The 14,214-nt window shown below is 49.2% G+C and overlaps 1 protein-coding gene across 5 annotated transcripts in view; it reads right to left on the bottom strand.

Annotated features, from left to right (window-relative positions):
• Positions 1-14,214, bottom strand: part of MPDZ (multiple PDZ domain crumbs cell polarity complex component) — a 268,414-nt gene that overhangs the window by 30,344 nt on the left and 223,856 nt on the right. For all 5 annotated transcript variants that reach the window (XM_075316964.1, XM_075316973.1, XM_075316991.1 and 2 more), the window contains 2 exons: positions 11,485-11,581; positions 2,342-2,382 (listed from right to left, as the gene is read on the bottom strand). In XM_075316964.1, coding sequence (XP_075173079.1) covers positions 2,342-2,382; positions 11,485-11,581 — 138 coding nt within the window. The remainder of the gene's footprint in view (positions 1-2,341; positions 2,383-11,484; positions 11,582-14,214) is intronic.

Below are 14,214 nucleotides of genomic sequence, written 5' to 3'. Positions count from 1 at the left end.
CAGCAGCCGCTGCAGCGTCTGTGACACAAGCGCTCCATGCACCGTCCCCATGGGGACACAGAGTACCTTTAGATGCAGGGCCCTGTCCCTGATGATACCAAGTCTCCTGTCCGGCAGATTCCCCCAGGGGCTGCGGAGGGAGCCCGGTCCCAGTGAATGGATGACCGGTTAGGATCCCACTTCTCCCAGAGCCTCTAAGGGATGGGGAAGGAAAACGGCATGTGGCTCCAGCCTTTGTACCCGCAATGGGTACCTCAACCTTAACAGCACCGCCGACTTAGTGGGGTGAGAAGGGAGCATGCCGGGGGCCCTGTGGGGGCCCTCTTTTCTTCCATCCGATACAATCAGCAGCTGCTTCTGACTAAAATGGGAGCTTGAGTGAATGTGTGCCTCCTTCAACACAAAGCATAAAACTGAGGAGCCCGTGATGCACGGGAGGGTGTATAGGCAGAGGGGAGGGGTTACACTTTTTAAAGTGTAATACTTTGTGTGGCCTCCGGAGGCAGAAGCTATACACCCAATTGTCTGGGTCTCCCAATGGAGCGACAAAGAAAAATAAATTAATAAAACTTCAAAGTTTTTTGCGTTTTCCAATGTTTACTTTGTTGTAAAAATGACCCATAGACCCTGATTTATTAACACTGGCGTGTAGGTCAGCCTTAAAGAAGGGGCATGGTGGGTAAGAGGTGTCTGAGTCATAAAGAAGTGCATGCTACTTAAAGAATTAGGCGCTTTTTATAAGTGGTGTAATTATTGTACACCATCTAAACAGTCGTTGGTGAGCTGTCAAACAGGCAGATCTGGCCAACGACACAGCAGCGATACGGACCTGCAGAACGACCTCGCTAGTCACACAGCAGCTATTTGACGACTCACACCTATGTTAGGGGTGTGGTGTTTGGCGCTGAAGCCACCTAGGTGTCCTTTTTACGCGCCCCCCTCAGCTCCGATTGGTGATCGCTAGTGCGTTCTTATTGGCGACCCCGAGCTTGGAAAGATTGGCAAAAGTTGCGCTTGTATATCCTTTGTTCCTGAGCTTCTGTTGCTTAGCGGATCTTTGTAGAGTTCTCTGTGCGGCGACTCCAGACTGGTTTAGCTATACAGCATCAATACAGCTTTAATCAAATGATGCTTACAGTATAAGCTTTATAGTATTGAAGACTGGAGAACTCTCTAATGATCCGCAAACCAGCAAGCTCAGGAACAAGGTAGCTTTGAAACAAAGGACGGAAGCGCTAAAGTTGCCTTCTTTTCAGTGAAAGACACCCAATCAGAACGCAACAGCGACCACCAATCAGAGGTAAGGGGGCGGAAAAGGGAACGCTATAGCACGACTACGGGCTGGGTTCTAAGTCGCTAACGATGTCGTAACGGTGTCAAACACACCGATGCATGCTGCGCAGCGGGAAACAAAGGACCAAAAAATGGTCCTGAAAGATTTGTAGCGATCAGCGACCTCACAGCGGGGCCAGGTCGCTGATGCGTGTCACACACTGCAATGTCGCTAATGTGACGTTACAGCGATATCGCTAGCGATGTTGCAGTGTGTAAAGGGGCCTTAAGAAGCCCAGCTGTAGGTGTACTGGAGTGATAAGGTAAATACAGGAGCCTTTGTTAGGCTGATTACTGTTGTGTAAACCGCAATCTTGACCTCTCAATTGTCAAAGTGACGACTGACAGGAGCAACTAAGAAGAAAGACAGTTGTGATCCTATCTGAGCGCCTAGTCTACTCTATACAGTAAATGCACATGCATGGCGGATATATAAAGAGTAATGATGAGCGTGCCCGGCACTGTTTGGTACTCGATCGGGCATCGGGGTGTTCGGGTACTTGACCGTAAAAGAACGAACACAAAGCACAGTCTTGCTTCCCTGCATAATACGATCTGTCACCCCTGTGAAAGTAATTTGCAGTCTCTGAATGGCTCTCACTGTGGGTAGAAACAATGTTTTCAGATGTAGTGTGTCCCAAAAAAACCCCAAAACACGCACATCCTCCTTGGGAAATGCTTTGTTTTTGGGTGGCTTTACGTGGGTGGAAAGCCAAACTGGTCAATCAGTGACTTCCATTATACTCGAGTTGAGCACTTTCAGAGCGTCTAACCTGCTCGAGTTCAGTAAAGAGCATCGTAGTGTACACTCATTATAACGAGCACCGAACACTCGCCCATCACTAGTGAAGAGTTCTCTGACAACAGCCATCATTATTACAGTAGTTGCCACTCTGGAATGGATTGGCAGCACATCATCACACTACTACCATCTGTACTAAGAGCGATCCCAATCATAACACAAGGTATATATAATTCTAAGATAGAGCCATTTACATATACAACATACCTTTATGATTTCAACGGTTCTTAGTCCTTGGATGTCAGGAGCTGTGGTTGAAAAGAAAGAAAACCCTTAAAGTTGATGTAACATGCACAATGGACACATTGCCCATGAATGAGAGCTAGGCTGCTAAACATTGGGAGAACAAGGTTAGACGAATAGCACAACCAGGCGCTGGGGCTGGGAGAAACGGTCAGCTCATTTTTTAGTTTTTGTGTGTCATACAATCAGCACTTAACGCATTGTTGCCTTCGACAAGTTTACAAGGCCACAATAAAGTCACATTAACCTGAAAAAGTAAAACCCCAGCTTATAGCGCTGAATAAGAAAAAAGTCTTTCTATATATACCACGACAGCATAACTAGTGCTAATAAATGACACGGACATAACATTCCATGTCACCTTCTATCAGCCAAAAGAAGGGAATTTTGTTACTTACCGTAAATTCCTTTTCTTCTAGCTCTTATTGGGAGACCCAGACGATTGGGGTATAGCTACTGCCTCCGGAGGCCACACAAAGCACTACACTAAAAAGTGCAAGGCCCCTCCCCTTCTGGCTATACCCCCCCGTGGTATCACGGGTTCTCCAGTTTTAGTGCCAAAGCAAGAAGGAGGAAAGCCAATAACTGGTTTAAACAAATTAACTCCGAGTAACATCGGAGAACTGAAAAACCGTTCAACATGAACAACATGTGTACCCGCAAACAACAAAAACATCCCGAAGGACAACAGGGCGGGTGCTGGGTCTCCCAATAAGAGCTAGAAGAAAAGGAATTTACGGTAAGTAACAAAATTCCCTTCTTCTTCAGCGCTCTATTGGGAGACCCAGACGATTGGGACGTCCAAAAGCTGTCCCTGGGTGGGTAAAGAAATACCTCATGTTAGGGCTGCAAAACAGCCCTCCCCTACGGGGGTGTCACTGCCGCCTGCAGGACTCTTCTACCTAAGCTGGCATCCGCCGAAGCATAGGTATGCACCTGATAATGCTTGGTGAAAGTGTGCAGACTGGACCAGGTAGCTGCCTGGTACACTTGTTGAGCCGAAGCCTGGTGTCGTAATGCCCAGGACGCACCCACGGCTCTGGTTGAGTGGGCTTTTAGCCCTGAAGGAACCGGAAGCCCCGCAGAACGGTAGGCCTCTAGAATTGGTTCTTTGATCCATCGAGCCAGGGTGGCTTTAGAAGCCTGCAACCCCTTGCGCGGACCAGCGACAAGGACAAAAAATGCATCGGAACGGCGCATGGGCGCCGTGCGGTAAATGTAGAGTCTGAGTGCTCTCACCAGATCTAACAAACGTAAGTCCTTTTCATACCGGTGAACCGGATGAGGACAAAAGGAAGGCAAGGATATATCCTGATTAAGATGAAATGAGGATACGACCTTAGGGAGAAACTCCGGAATGGGGCGCAGCACTACCTTGTCCTGGTGGAACACCAGGAAGGGAGCCTTGGATGACAGAGCTGCCAGCTCAGACACTCGCCGAAGCGATGTGATCGCAACGAGAAACGCCACCTTCTGTGACAGGCGAGAAAGGAAACTTCCTTCAGAGGCTCGAAAGGCGGCTTCTGGAGAGCAACTAATACCCTGTTGAGATCCCATGGATCTAACGGCCGCTTGTACGGGGGTACGATATGACAGACCCCCTGTAGGAACGTGCGCACCTTAGAAAGACGTGCTAGACGCTTCTGAAAAAACACGGATAGTGCCGAGACTTCCCCCTTAAGGAAGCCGAGCGACAAGCCCTTTTCTAACCCCGATTGCAGGAAGGAAAGAAAAGTAGGCAATGCAAATGGCCAGGGAGACACTCCCTGAGCCGAGCACCAGGTTAAGAAAATCTTCCACGTTCTGTGGTAGATCTTAGCAGAGGTGGACTTCCTAGCCTGTTTCATGGTGGCAACAACCCCTTGGGATAATCCTGAAGACGCTAGGATCCAGGACTCAATGGCCACACAGTCAGGTTCAGGGCCGCAGAATTCCGATGGAAAAACGGCCCTTGGGACAGTAAGTCTGGCCAGCCTGGTAGTGACCACGGTCGGCCGACCGTGAGATGCCACAGATCCGGGTACCACGATCTCCTCGGCCAGTCTGGGGCGACGAGTATGACGCGGCTGCAATCGGATCTGATTTTTTGCGCAGTACTCTGGGCAAGATTGCCAGAGGTGGAAACACATATGTGAGCCGGAACTGCGACCAATCTTGCACTAAGGCGTCTGCCGCCAGAGCTCTGTGATCGCGCGATCGTGCCATAAATGCCGGGACCTTGTTGTTGTGCCGAGACGCCATTAGGTCGACGTCCGGCACCCCCCAGCGGCGACAGATTTCCTGAAACACGTCCGGGTGAAGGGACCATTCCCCTGCGTCCATACCCTGGCGACTGAGGAAGTCTGCTTCCCAGTTTTCTACGCCCGGGATGTGAACTGCGGATATGGTGGATGCTGTGTCCTCCACCCACATGAGGATTCGCCGGACTTCCTGGAAGGCTTGCCGACTGCGCGTCCCTCCTTGGTGGTTGATGTATGCCACCGCTGTGGAGTTGTCCGACTGGATTCGGATCTGCTCTCTTTCTAGCCACTGCTGGAAAGCTAGTAGGGTAAGATACCCTGCCCCGATTTCCAGAACATTGATCTGAAGGGTGGACTCCTGCTGAGTCCACGTCCCCTGAGCCCTGTGGCGGAGACAAACTGCTCCCCACCCTGACAGACTCGTATCTGTCGTGACCACTGCCCAGGATGGGGGTAGGAAGGATCTTCACTGTGACAATGAGGTGGGAATAAGCCACCATTGCAGAGAGTCCTTGGCCGTCTGGGAAAGGGAGACTTTCCTGTCCAGGGAGGTTGACTGCCCGTCCCATTGGCGGAGAATGTCCCCTTGCAGTTGGCGCAGATGAAACTGCGCAAAGGGAACTGCCTCCATGGCTGCCACCATCTTCCCTAGGAAGTGCATGAGGCGCCTTAAGGGGTGCGACTGGCCTTGAAGGAGAGACTGCACCTCTGTTTGCAGTGAACGCTGCTTGTTCAGCGGAAGCTTCACTATCGCTGATAGAGTGTGAACTCCATGCCGAGATACGTTAGTGATTGAGTCGGTGACCGATTTGACCTTGCCAAATTGATGATCCACCCGAAAGTCTGGAGAGTCTCCAGCGTAACATTCAGGCTGCGTTGTCATGCCTTGAGGGGGGGTGCTTTGACGAGTAGATCGTCCAAGTAAGGGATCACCGGGTGTCCCTGAGAGTGCAAGACTGCTACCACTGCTGCCATGACCTTGGTGAACACCCGTGGGGCTGTCGCCAGACCGAATGGCAGAGCTACGAACTGAAGATGGTCGTCTCCTATCACAAAACGTAGAAAACGTTGGTGCTCCGTAGCAATTGGCATGTGGAGATAGGCATCTTTGATGTCTGTTGAGGCAAGGAAGTCTCCTCGAGACATTGAGGTAATGACGGATCGGAGGGATTCCATCCGGAACCGCCTGGCGTTCGCATGCTTATTGAGCAGTTTTAGGTCCAGAACAGGACGGAAGGAGCCGTCCTTTTTTGGAGCCACAAAGAGATTGGAGTACAAACCCTCGCCCTCGTTCCTGAGGGGGGACAGGGATCACCACTCCTTCTGCTCTTAGAGCGTCCACCGCCTGCAGCAGGGCATCTGCTCGGTGGGGAGGTGGGGCCGTTCTGAAGAATGGAGTCGGAGGACGAGAACAGAACACTGTCCTGTGCACGTGAGCACAATGTCCGTCACCCACCGGTCTGTGACCTGTGGCAGCTAAATGTCGCCAAAGGCGGGGAAGTCTGCCATCAACCGCGGATGCGGAGAGAGAGAGAGAGCTGAGAGTCATGAGGAGACCGCCTTGGTAGCGGTTCCTCCGGCTGCCTTCCTTGGGCGTGATTGAGCCCGGCCGGAATCTGAGCCCGTCTGAGGTTTTGTAGCCCTTTTGCACGAGGACAATTGGGACCTGCCCGAGCTTGGGAAGGACCGAAACCTCGACTGTACTTTTAGGACAGCATTAATAGGGTAAGTCGCAGTGCAGACATTGCGGAGTTACGGACGCCTCTGCGGTACAGATGTACATGTGCTCAAGGCCAGCTGCGCAAGAACAGCTGAAAAGGTTAGGTTGCCTATACGGCTGTGAATGCCGGAGCAACCGACACGCCGATAGCCTCCTAGACAGATTTCAACCAGAGTCCATCTGTCTGTGAATGGCATCTTTAAGTGAAGCCCCATCTCCAGTGCAACTATGGCTCTAGACGCAAGCCTGGAGATTGGAGAATCCACCTTTGGACCCTGGGTCCAGCGCTTGACCACGTCAGGGGAAAAGGGATAACGTGTATCTTAAAAACGTTTGGAGAAGACGCTTATCTGGTAAGCGTGGTGTTTCTGGACTGCTTCTCTGAAGTCAGCGTGGCCAGAAAAATACTCAATATCCGTTTGAGATACTGAAAAGGGACTTCTCCTGCTGTGAAGCTGACTCCTCCACTGGGGGAGCTGAGGGAGAAAGATCCAACCTTCCATTGATGGACGCTATAGGATCATTCCGTATGGCGTTACCATCCGGTGTATCCGGATTGATAGCGATGTCAGGATCAAAGTCCTGGAGAGCTGCCTTATCATACAGAGAGTCCTCCTGGGACCCCCCCGTTCCAAATGAGGTTGGTCAGGAAGATTGCCCATGGCCTGTCTGGACTGCAAGTCTCTATCTTATGACAATATATCTGTCGAAACTGCAACTCCGTCCCTGTCCTTGGACAGGGATGACAGGTGGTTTCTTTGGCCACGACTAGTAGAGACCCCGGTAGACGAAGTGCTAGAGACCCCGGCAGACGAAGTGCTACAGGGGAGCATGCACACAATGGGACGGTGTCATGAACAGCATCCCATGTAGTAAAAACAGCACTGAAAATCTGTGTTGCTTTTTTGCCGCTGCCGACTAGCCATCTAGAAGTATATAGCCAAGATTGGTGACCGTACAGTGCAATGTATAGCATACAAGCATAAAGTACAAATGAACACTGCAGCACAAGCAATACAAGCAGCATAGAAGCCTGTGCCCTGGCACCTCTGCTCTTCTGCTGCTGTAGACTAGTCATCTAGGGGAATATAGCCCAGAAGAGTGACCACAGTGCAATGTATAGCATACAAGCACAAGTACAAATGCACACTGCAGCCCATGCAATACAAGCAGCATAGAAACCTGTGCCCCAGCACCCTTGGTTTTCTGCTGCTGTAGTCTAGCCATTCCAGGAGAATATAGCTAAGACTAGCGACTGTACAGTGCAGTGTATAGCATACAAGCATAAACACAAATGAACACTTCAGTACGTGCAATACAAGCAGCCTAGAAAGCCTGTGCCTTAGCACACCTGCTTTCCTGCTGCTGATGCGTCGCTCTCCAAGCGGGCATATAGCGACCTATGCAGTTAAAATACACATGTACACACTGCAGTATATATTGGGGTCAGCACTATGTGTGCCGCTTACCGCCCGCCTATAAGCGGGTGTATGGTCGCCACCGTCCTGCCTGGTTGCCGAAAGTCCGAGCTCGGACTGCAGTAATGGCTGCCGGCGTCTTCCCCAGCTCGTGTGAGGAGGGGCGGGCCGTGGGCGTGCCCCAAGTCAGAGCGGGAATCCGGCGTCCGACAGTGTGCAGTGAGAGGGCTGGAGCATGTAAATAAGGCTCCAGCCCTCGGCGCTGCTGATTGCTCAGCGTCTGTCCCCTTCCCTGAGTGACAGGGAGGGGGCGGGAACGAAGCGGCACTAGGCCGCAGAAGCCGGGGACTGGATTTATAAGCGCCGCCGCCGTAAAAGCGCGGTCGGCGCCCAGTCCCCGGCGAACTACAAGTCCCAGCCGCGCCGCCGCTCCCGGAGCGTCCGGCGCGGTAGTTCCCAATACACAAAGTCACTCAGCAAAGCTGCAGTGACTGTAACCCTTTACTGTCCCCGGCGCACTAGCACACCCAGCAAGTCTGGAGTGTGCTGTGCCTGTGTGTACGGGGACACAGAGTACCTGTAATGGTGCAGGGCCATGTCCCTGAACGGTACTCCAGCTCCGTATCCAGCAGGTTCAAATGGGTCTGTGGATGGAGCCCGGCGTCAGAGCTTTGAGGCCGGCAGGATCCCACTTCCTCAGAGCCCCCCAGGGGGATGTGGAAGGAAAGCAGCATGTGGGCTCCAGCCTCCGTACCAGCAATAGGTACCTCAACCTTACAACACCATCAACGGGTGAGAAGGGAGCATGCTGGGGGCCCTATATGGGCCCTCTTTTCTTCCATCCGAAATAGTCAGCAGCTACTGCTGACTAAAATCTGTGGAGCTATGCATGGATGTCTGACCTCCTTCGCACAAAGCTTGAAAACTGGAGAACCCGTGATACCACGGGGGGGTATAGCCAGAAGGGGAGGGGCCTTGCACTTTTTAGTGTAGTGCTTTGTGTGGCCTCCGGAGGCAGTAGCTATACCCCAATCGTCTGGGTCTCCCAATAGAGCGCTGAAGAAATAGGCCCCTAGTTATTGCTGTGTCTTCAGATGCTAGGAGATAACATGAAGAGTGAGTCCTACCTCTGAAAAGCTGGGTAACAATCAGTCACCACTGAGTCTCAAGTTACACTATATTCAGGATCCAACTTACTTAGGGACAGGTTAAGAAGAAAAAAAAAAAAGAAAATTATTAACTGGCATAGAAAATTCACTGCTGATAGGAGACAATGCTGCACTGAGCCACCACTAGGGGGCACACAGAGTAATGCCATCAGTACTACAGGCACTCTGTGCACATGGCATGCTGAAAACCTACAGTGAGTACACCCCTCACAGTTTTGTAACTATTTTAGGTCTTTTCATGGGACAACAATGAAAATATGACACTCTGATACAATGTAAAGTAGTCAGTGTACAGCTTGTATAACAGTGTAAATTTAGTGTGCCCTCTAAATACTCAACACACAACCATTAATGTCAAAACCACTGGCAACAAAAGTGAGTACACCCCTAAGTGAAAATCGCCAAATTGTGCCTAATCAACCATTTTTCCTTCCTGTGACTCATTTGTAATGTTACAAAGTATTGGGTGTGAATGAGGACCAGGAGTGTTATATATGAGGTTATCGCTCACACATCCTTTCACACTGGTCACTGGAAGTCCAACATGGCTCCTCCTGGCAAAGAATTCTCTGAGGATCTGAAAAAAATAATTGTTGCTCTACAGAAATAAGGTCACGGCTATAGGAAGACTGTCAACACCCTGACACTGAGCTGCAGCACAGTGGACAAGACCATACAGCAGTCTAACAAGGTAGGTTCCACTCAGTACAGGCCTTGCCATGGTCAACCAAAAAAGTTGAGTGCACGTGCTCACCATTATATCCAGAGGTTGTCTTTGTGAAACAGATGTATGAGTGCTGTCAGCATTGCTGCAGAGGTGAAAGGGGTGGGGGTCAGCCTGTCAGTGCTTAAACAGATGCAAGCCTCTTTTAAAGATGATGCACAAGAAAGCCCGAAAATAGTTTGCTGAAGACAAGCAGATTAAGGACCGATTACTGGAACTATGTCATGTGGTCTTATAATGAAAAGATAAACTTAGCTGGTTCAGGTGGTGTCAACTGTTTGTGGCGACAACCAGGTGGGGAGTATAAAGACATGTGTGTCTTGCCTACAGTGAATCATGGTGGTGGGAGGTTCATGGTTTGGGGCTGCATGAGTGCTGCCGGGTGTGGGGAGTTACAGTTTATTGAGAGAACTAGGAATCCCAACATGTACTGTAACATATTGAAGCAGAGCATGATCCTCTCCCTTAAGAAACTGGGCCGGAGGGCAGTATTCCAACATGATAACGACCCTAAACATACAATTAGAATGACCACAACCACTGCCTTGCCAAAGAAACTGTGGGTAAAAGGTGCTAGACTGGTCAAGTATGTCTCCAGGCCTAAACCCTATTGAGCGTCTGTGAGGCATCGTCAAATTGAAGGTGGAGGAGCACAAGGTCTCTAACATCCAATAGCTCTGCAATGTCATCATGGAGGATGGAAGAAGATTCCAGTGGCTCCTGTGAAGCTCCAGTGAACTCAGTGGCCAAGAGAGTTAAGGCAGTGCTTGAAAATTGTGGTGGTCGCACAAAATATTGACAGTTTAAGCACTGTTTTGCCATTTTCACTTAGAGGTGTACTCACTTTTGTTGCCAGTGGTTAAGACATGAATGGATTTCTGTTGAGTTATTTAACGGTCACACCAAATTTACACTGTAATACAATGTAAAGTAGTCAGTGTACAGCTTGTATCAACGTGTCATATCTTCAGGGTTGTCCATGAAATGATTTAATAAAATATTTACAAAAATGTGAGGGGTGTACTCACTTTTGTGATATGTCGCCTACCAAGAAAAATCATGCAAACAATCAATTCCTCTGTGAGTCTTAGGCGGGCTTTGCACACTACGACATCGCAGGTGAGATGTCGGTGGGGTCAAATTGAAAGTGACGCACATCCGGCATCGCATGCGACATCGTAGTGTGTAAAGCCTAGATGATACGATTAATGAGCGCAAAATCGTCGTAATCGTATCATCAGTGCAGCGTCGGCGTAATCCATAATTACGCTGACGCGACGGTACGATGTTGTTCCTCGCTCCTGCGGCAGCACACATCACAGTGTGTGAAGTCGCAGGAGCGAGGAACATCTCCTACCGGCGTCACCGCGGCTTCCGTAGGATATGCGGAAGGAAGGATGTGGGCGGGATGTTTACATCCTGCTCATCTCCGCCCCTCCGCTCCGCCGCCTGCCGTGTGACGTCGCTGTGACGCCGCACGACCCGCCCCCTTAACAAGGAGGAGGGTCGCCGGCCAGAGCGTCGGTCGCAGGGCAGGTGAGTGCATGTGAAGCTGGCGTAGAGATAATGTTCGCTACGCCAGCTATCACACGATATCGTACCTGCGATGGGGGCGGGGACTATCGCGTGCGACATCGCAGCATCGGCTTGCGATGTCGCAACGTGCAAAGCCGCCCTAAGATTAATGATCAGGGCCTGAGCCAATATTATCAGAATAATAAAATAAATAAGAACATGCCTAAAAAAAAAAAATAAATCACAGAAAGAAAGTGACTGAAATCTGTTAGAAATAAAAAGTCTTCGTAAAATGGAGCAACACTGACTGGCGTGCCTCACCTTCATTCTTTTTGGAGGCACTCTCAACTGTCTCTGCTGCGAAAGAACCGGATGGTGGAAAATTGAATGACGTAAGACTATTACTGCCATCACTGACCTGCAATACAAAAAAAAAGATGCTTGGTGATATTTCATTCATCCACATTGTCAGCAGCTAATAAAAGAGCATCTTATAGGAATGGTATAATATAGATTAGGCTGGGGCCATAAGGGGCTATGTGCGATCCTAGCATGACACTCGGCGGGAGCAGAGTGTCATGCGAGGGTCATTGCGACTATGGTCCGATCGTGCGATCAGACTACAGCTGCGGGGGTCGGGTCGGTGCTGCAGAGGGGAGGGTCAGTGCTGCGGAGGGGAGGGAGGGATTTATCTCCCTATCTCCTTCGTTGCCGGCTGATGCAACAATCGCACTGCTCTTGCGTTACACCGGTGTACCACGAGAACAATGCGATGTTTCTCTCGCTCCATAGACTTGTATGGGTGCGAGTGGAACAAGATCGCATTCCCCCCGCAGCATGCTGTGACTGTTTTCTCGGTCCGAATATGGGCTGAGAAAATAATCGCTCAAGGGAGCTGGCATATAGAGTAATATTGGTCCGAGTGGAATGCGATTTTTTTACTGCATTCCACTTGCACAGTTTTTCTCGCCGTGTGTTAAATAACCTCTTAGTGATCAGGCCAAATTTATCATAGCTGACGTGTCACTTTATGTGGCAATAACTCTGTAATGTTTCTAGTAATTTTTAAACTGTGAATGTTTATCACTTTAATTCAGATAGTCATACCGCCGAAAATAATTAATAAATAACATCATCAACATCATCTGTAAAATGATCTTTTATTTTGTTAGAATGTTAGAAGCTTTAAAGCTCCGCTCCAGCATGGTTGTTGTTTTTTTTCAGCGCTGGAGTGGTGCTTTAAATCTAAGACTTTTCAACCCTGCCTTATACCCACCCTCTGGCGTTTTCATCCATTTTTGGTACCTAACTTGTCCCGCACCACCATCTTGTAACAGTAACTTCTGAAAATCAGAAATCACGTCACAACCTCCCAATTCATCTCTATGAGATCTAGAATGAAGCTAGAATGAGGCTGTAATAGATTTGCATTGATTTGTGACCTCCAGCGTGCTCCTAGAAACACTGGAGCTGCCGGCAGGTCACAAATCACGGGAGACCGTCCGGAGCAATTCTATGGAAAAAGACGAAGAAAGCAACAGGTGAGTATAAGATGAGGGGCAGGATTGGCTAAAGGTACCGTCACACAGAACGAGATCGCTAGCGAGATCGCAGCTGAGTCACGGTTTCTGTGACACAGTAGCGATCCCGTTAGCGATCTTGTTATGTGTGACACCTACCAGCGATCAGGCCCCTGCTGTAAGGTCGCCGGTCGTTGCAGAATGGTCCAGGCCATTTTCTTCAAAGGCGATGTCCTGCTGAGCAGGACACATCGCTGTGTTTGACACTGTGTGACAGGGTCACAGTGACTGCTGAGATCGTTATACAGATCGCTACTGCGACCTGTATCGTTCCTGCATCGCTGGTAAGATCTGACTGTGTGACATCTCACCTGGGACCTCCCAGCGACTTAACAGCGATCCCTATCAGGTCGCATCGTTTTCGGGATCGCTAGTAAGTCGTTGTGTGTGACTGGGCCTTTACATTTAGGATAAGCACACACGACGAGAAAAATGGAGCGAGTGGAATGCTATAAAAAAAAAATCACATTACACCCGCACCCATGTTACTCTATGGGTCCGCTCCCATGAGCAATTTTTTTCTCCACCCTAGTCGGACCAAGAAAACAATCGCAGAATGCTGTGGGTGGAATTCGCTTCATTTTCACTTGCACCCATACAAGTCTATGGGTGAGAGGGAAACATGCATTGTACATGCATTACACCAGTGTACTGCGAATGCAGTGTGAGAGTCACATCAGCTGACAATGGAGGAAATGGGGAGATTAATCCCTCCCTCCCCTCTGCAGCGCCCGCCCTGTCCTCTGCGGCTGTGCTGTGATCGCAGAATCGCATCACAGTAGCATGACACTCAGGTACACTACAACAGAGTGGGAGCCGAGTGTCATGCGATTGACTCGCATTAATGCCAGTGTGTCTTAGGCATTAAAGCACCACTCCAGCTGTGGGGAAAGAAAAAAAAAGAAAAAAAACAAAAACAAACGCTGCAGTGGTGCGTTATATTTTACCAGTAATGTTTTATTTTTTCAAGGAAATATATAACACGTATTTTTTTAGGCACCTATTCAATTTTAAAGTAACTTAAAAACAGCAACGACAGTGAGGTCAATTATTAAGACTTCAGGTGCTTTTCAGCAATTAATGCAAAGTGCCAGGACAGGAAATAAAAATGTTATTTTTACAACCTAAACGTTACTAACTTCTGAACAGGTCACTATGGCTGGCAGACTGTAAGTCTATTATTTGTTCATGAATTGCCATGAGAACCATCAAGCCCACACAAGGTGCTGATGGGCTTAAAGAGGAAGCCTCTACACTCTGTTTACCATTGTAAACAAAGAGAACACACAGGAAAAAAGGTTGCATGATTGTTATCATATATATACAAGGAAAACTCCTATATAGTGCAACCATAGGCTACATATCCATACTGGACAAATCGCATGAAGATTAGGAAGAAAAGAACAAAAAGAACGATCAAACGTCCATAAGGTGAAAAAAGATTTTTTATTGATCAGTGTAAAGGTGGACA

The sequence above is a fragment of the Anomaloglossus baeobatrachus genome, chromosome 1 (assembly GCF_048569485.1).
Source record: "Anomaloglossus baeobatrachus isolate aAnoBae1 chromosome 1, aAnoBae1.hap1, whole genome shotgun sequence".
In the NCBI taxonomy this organism is placed as follows: domain Eukaryota; kingdom Metazoa; phylum Chordata; class Amphibia; order Anura; family Aromobatidae; genus Anomaloglossus; species Anomaloglossus baeobatrachus.
This window is presented reverse-complemented; position numbering and strand designations above follow the sequence as displayed.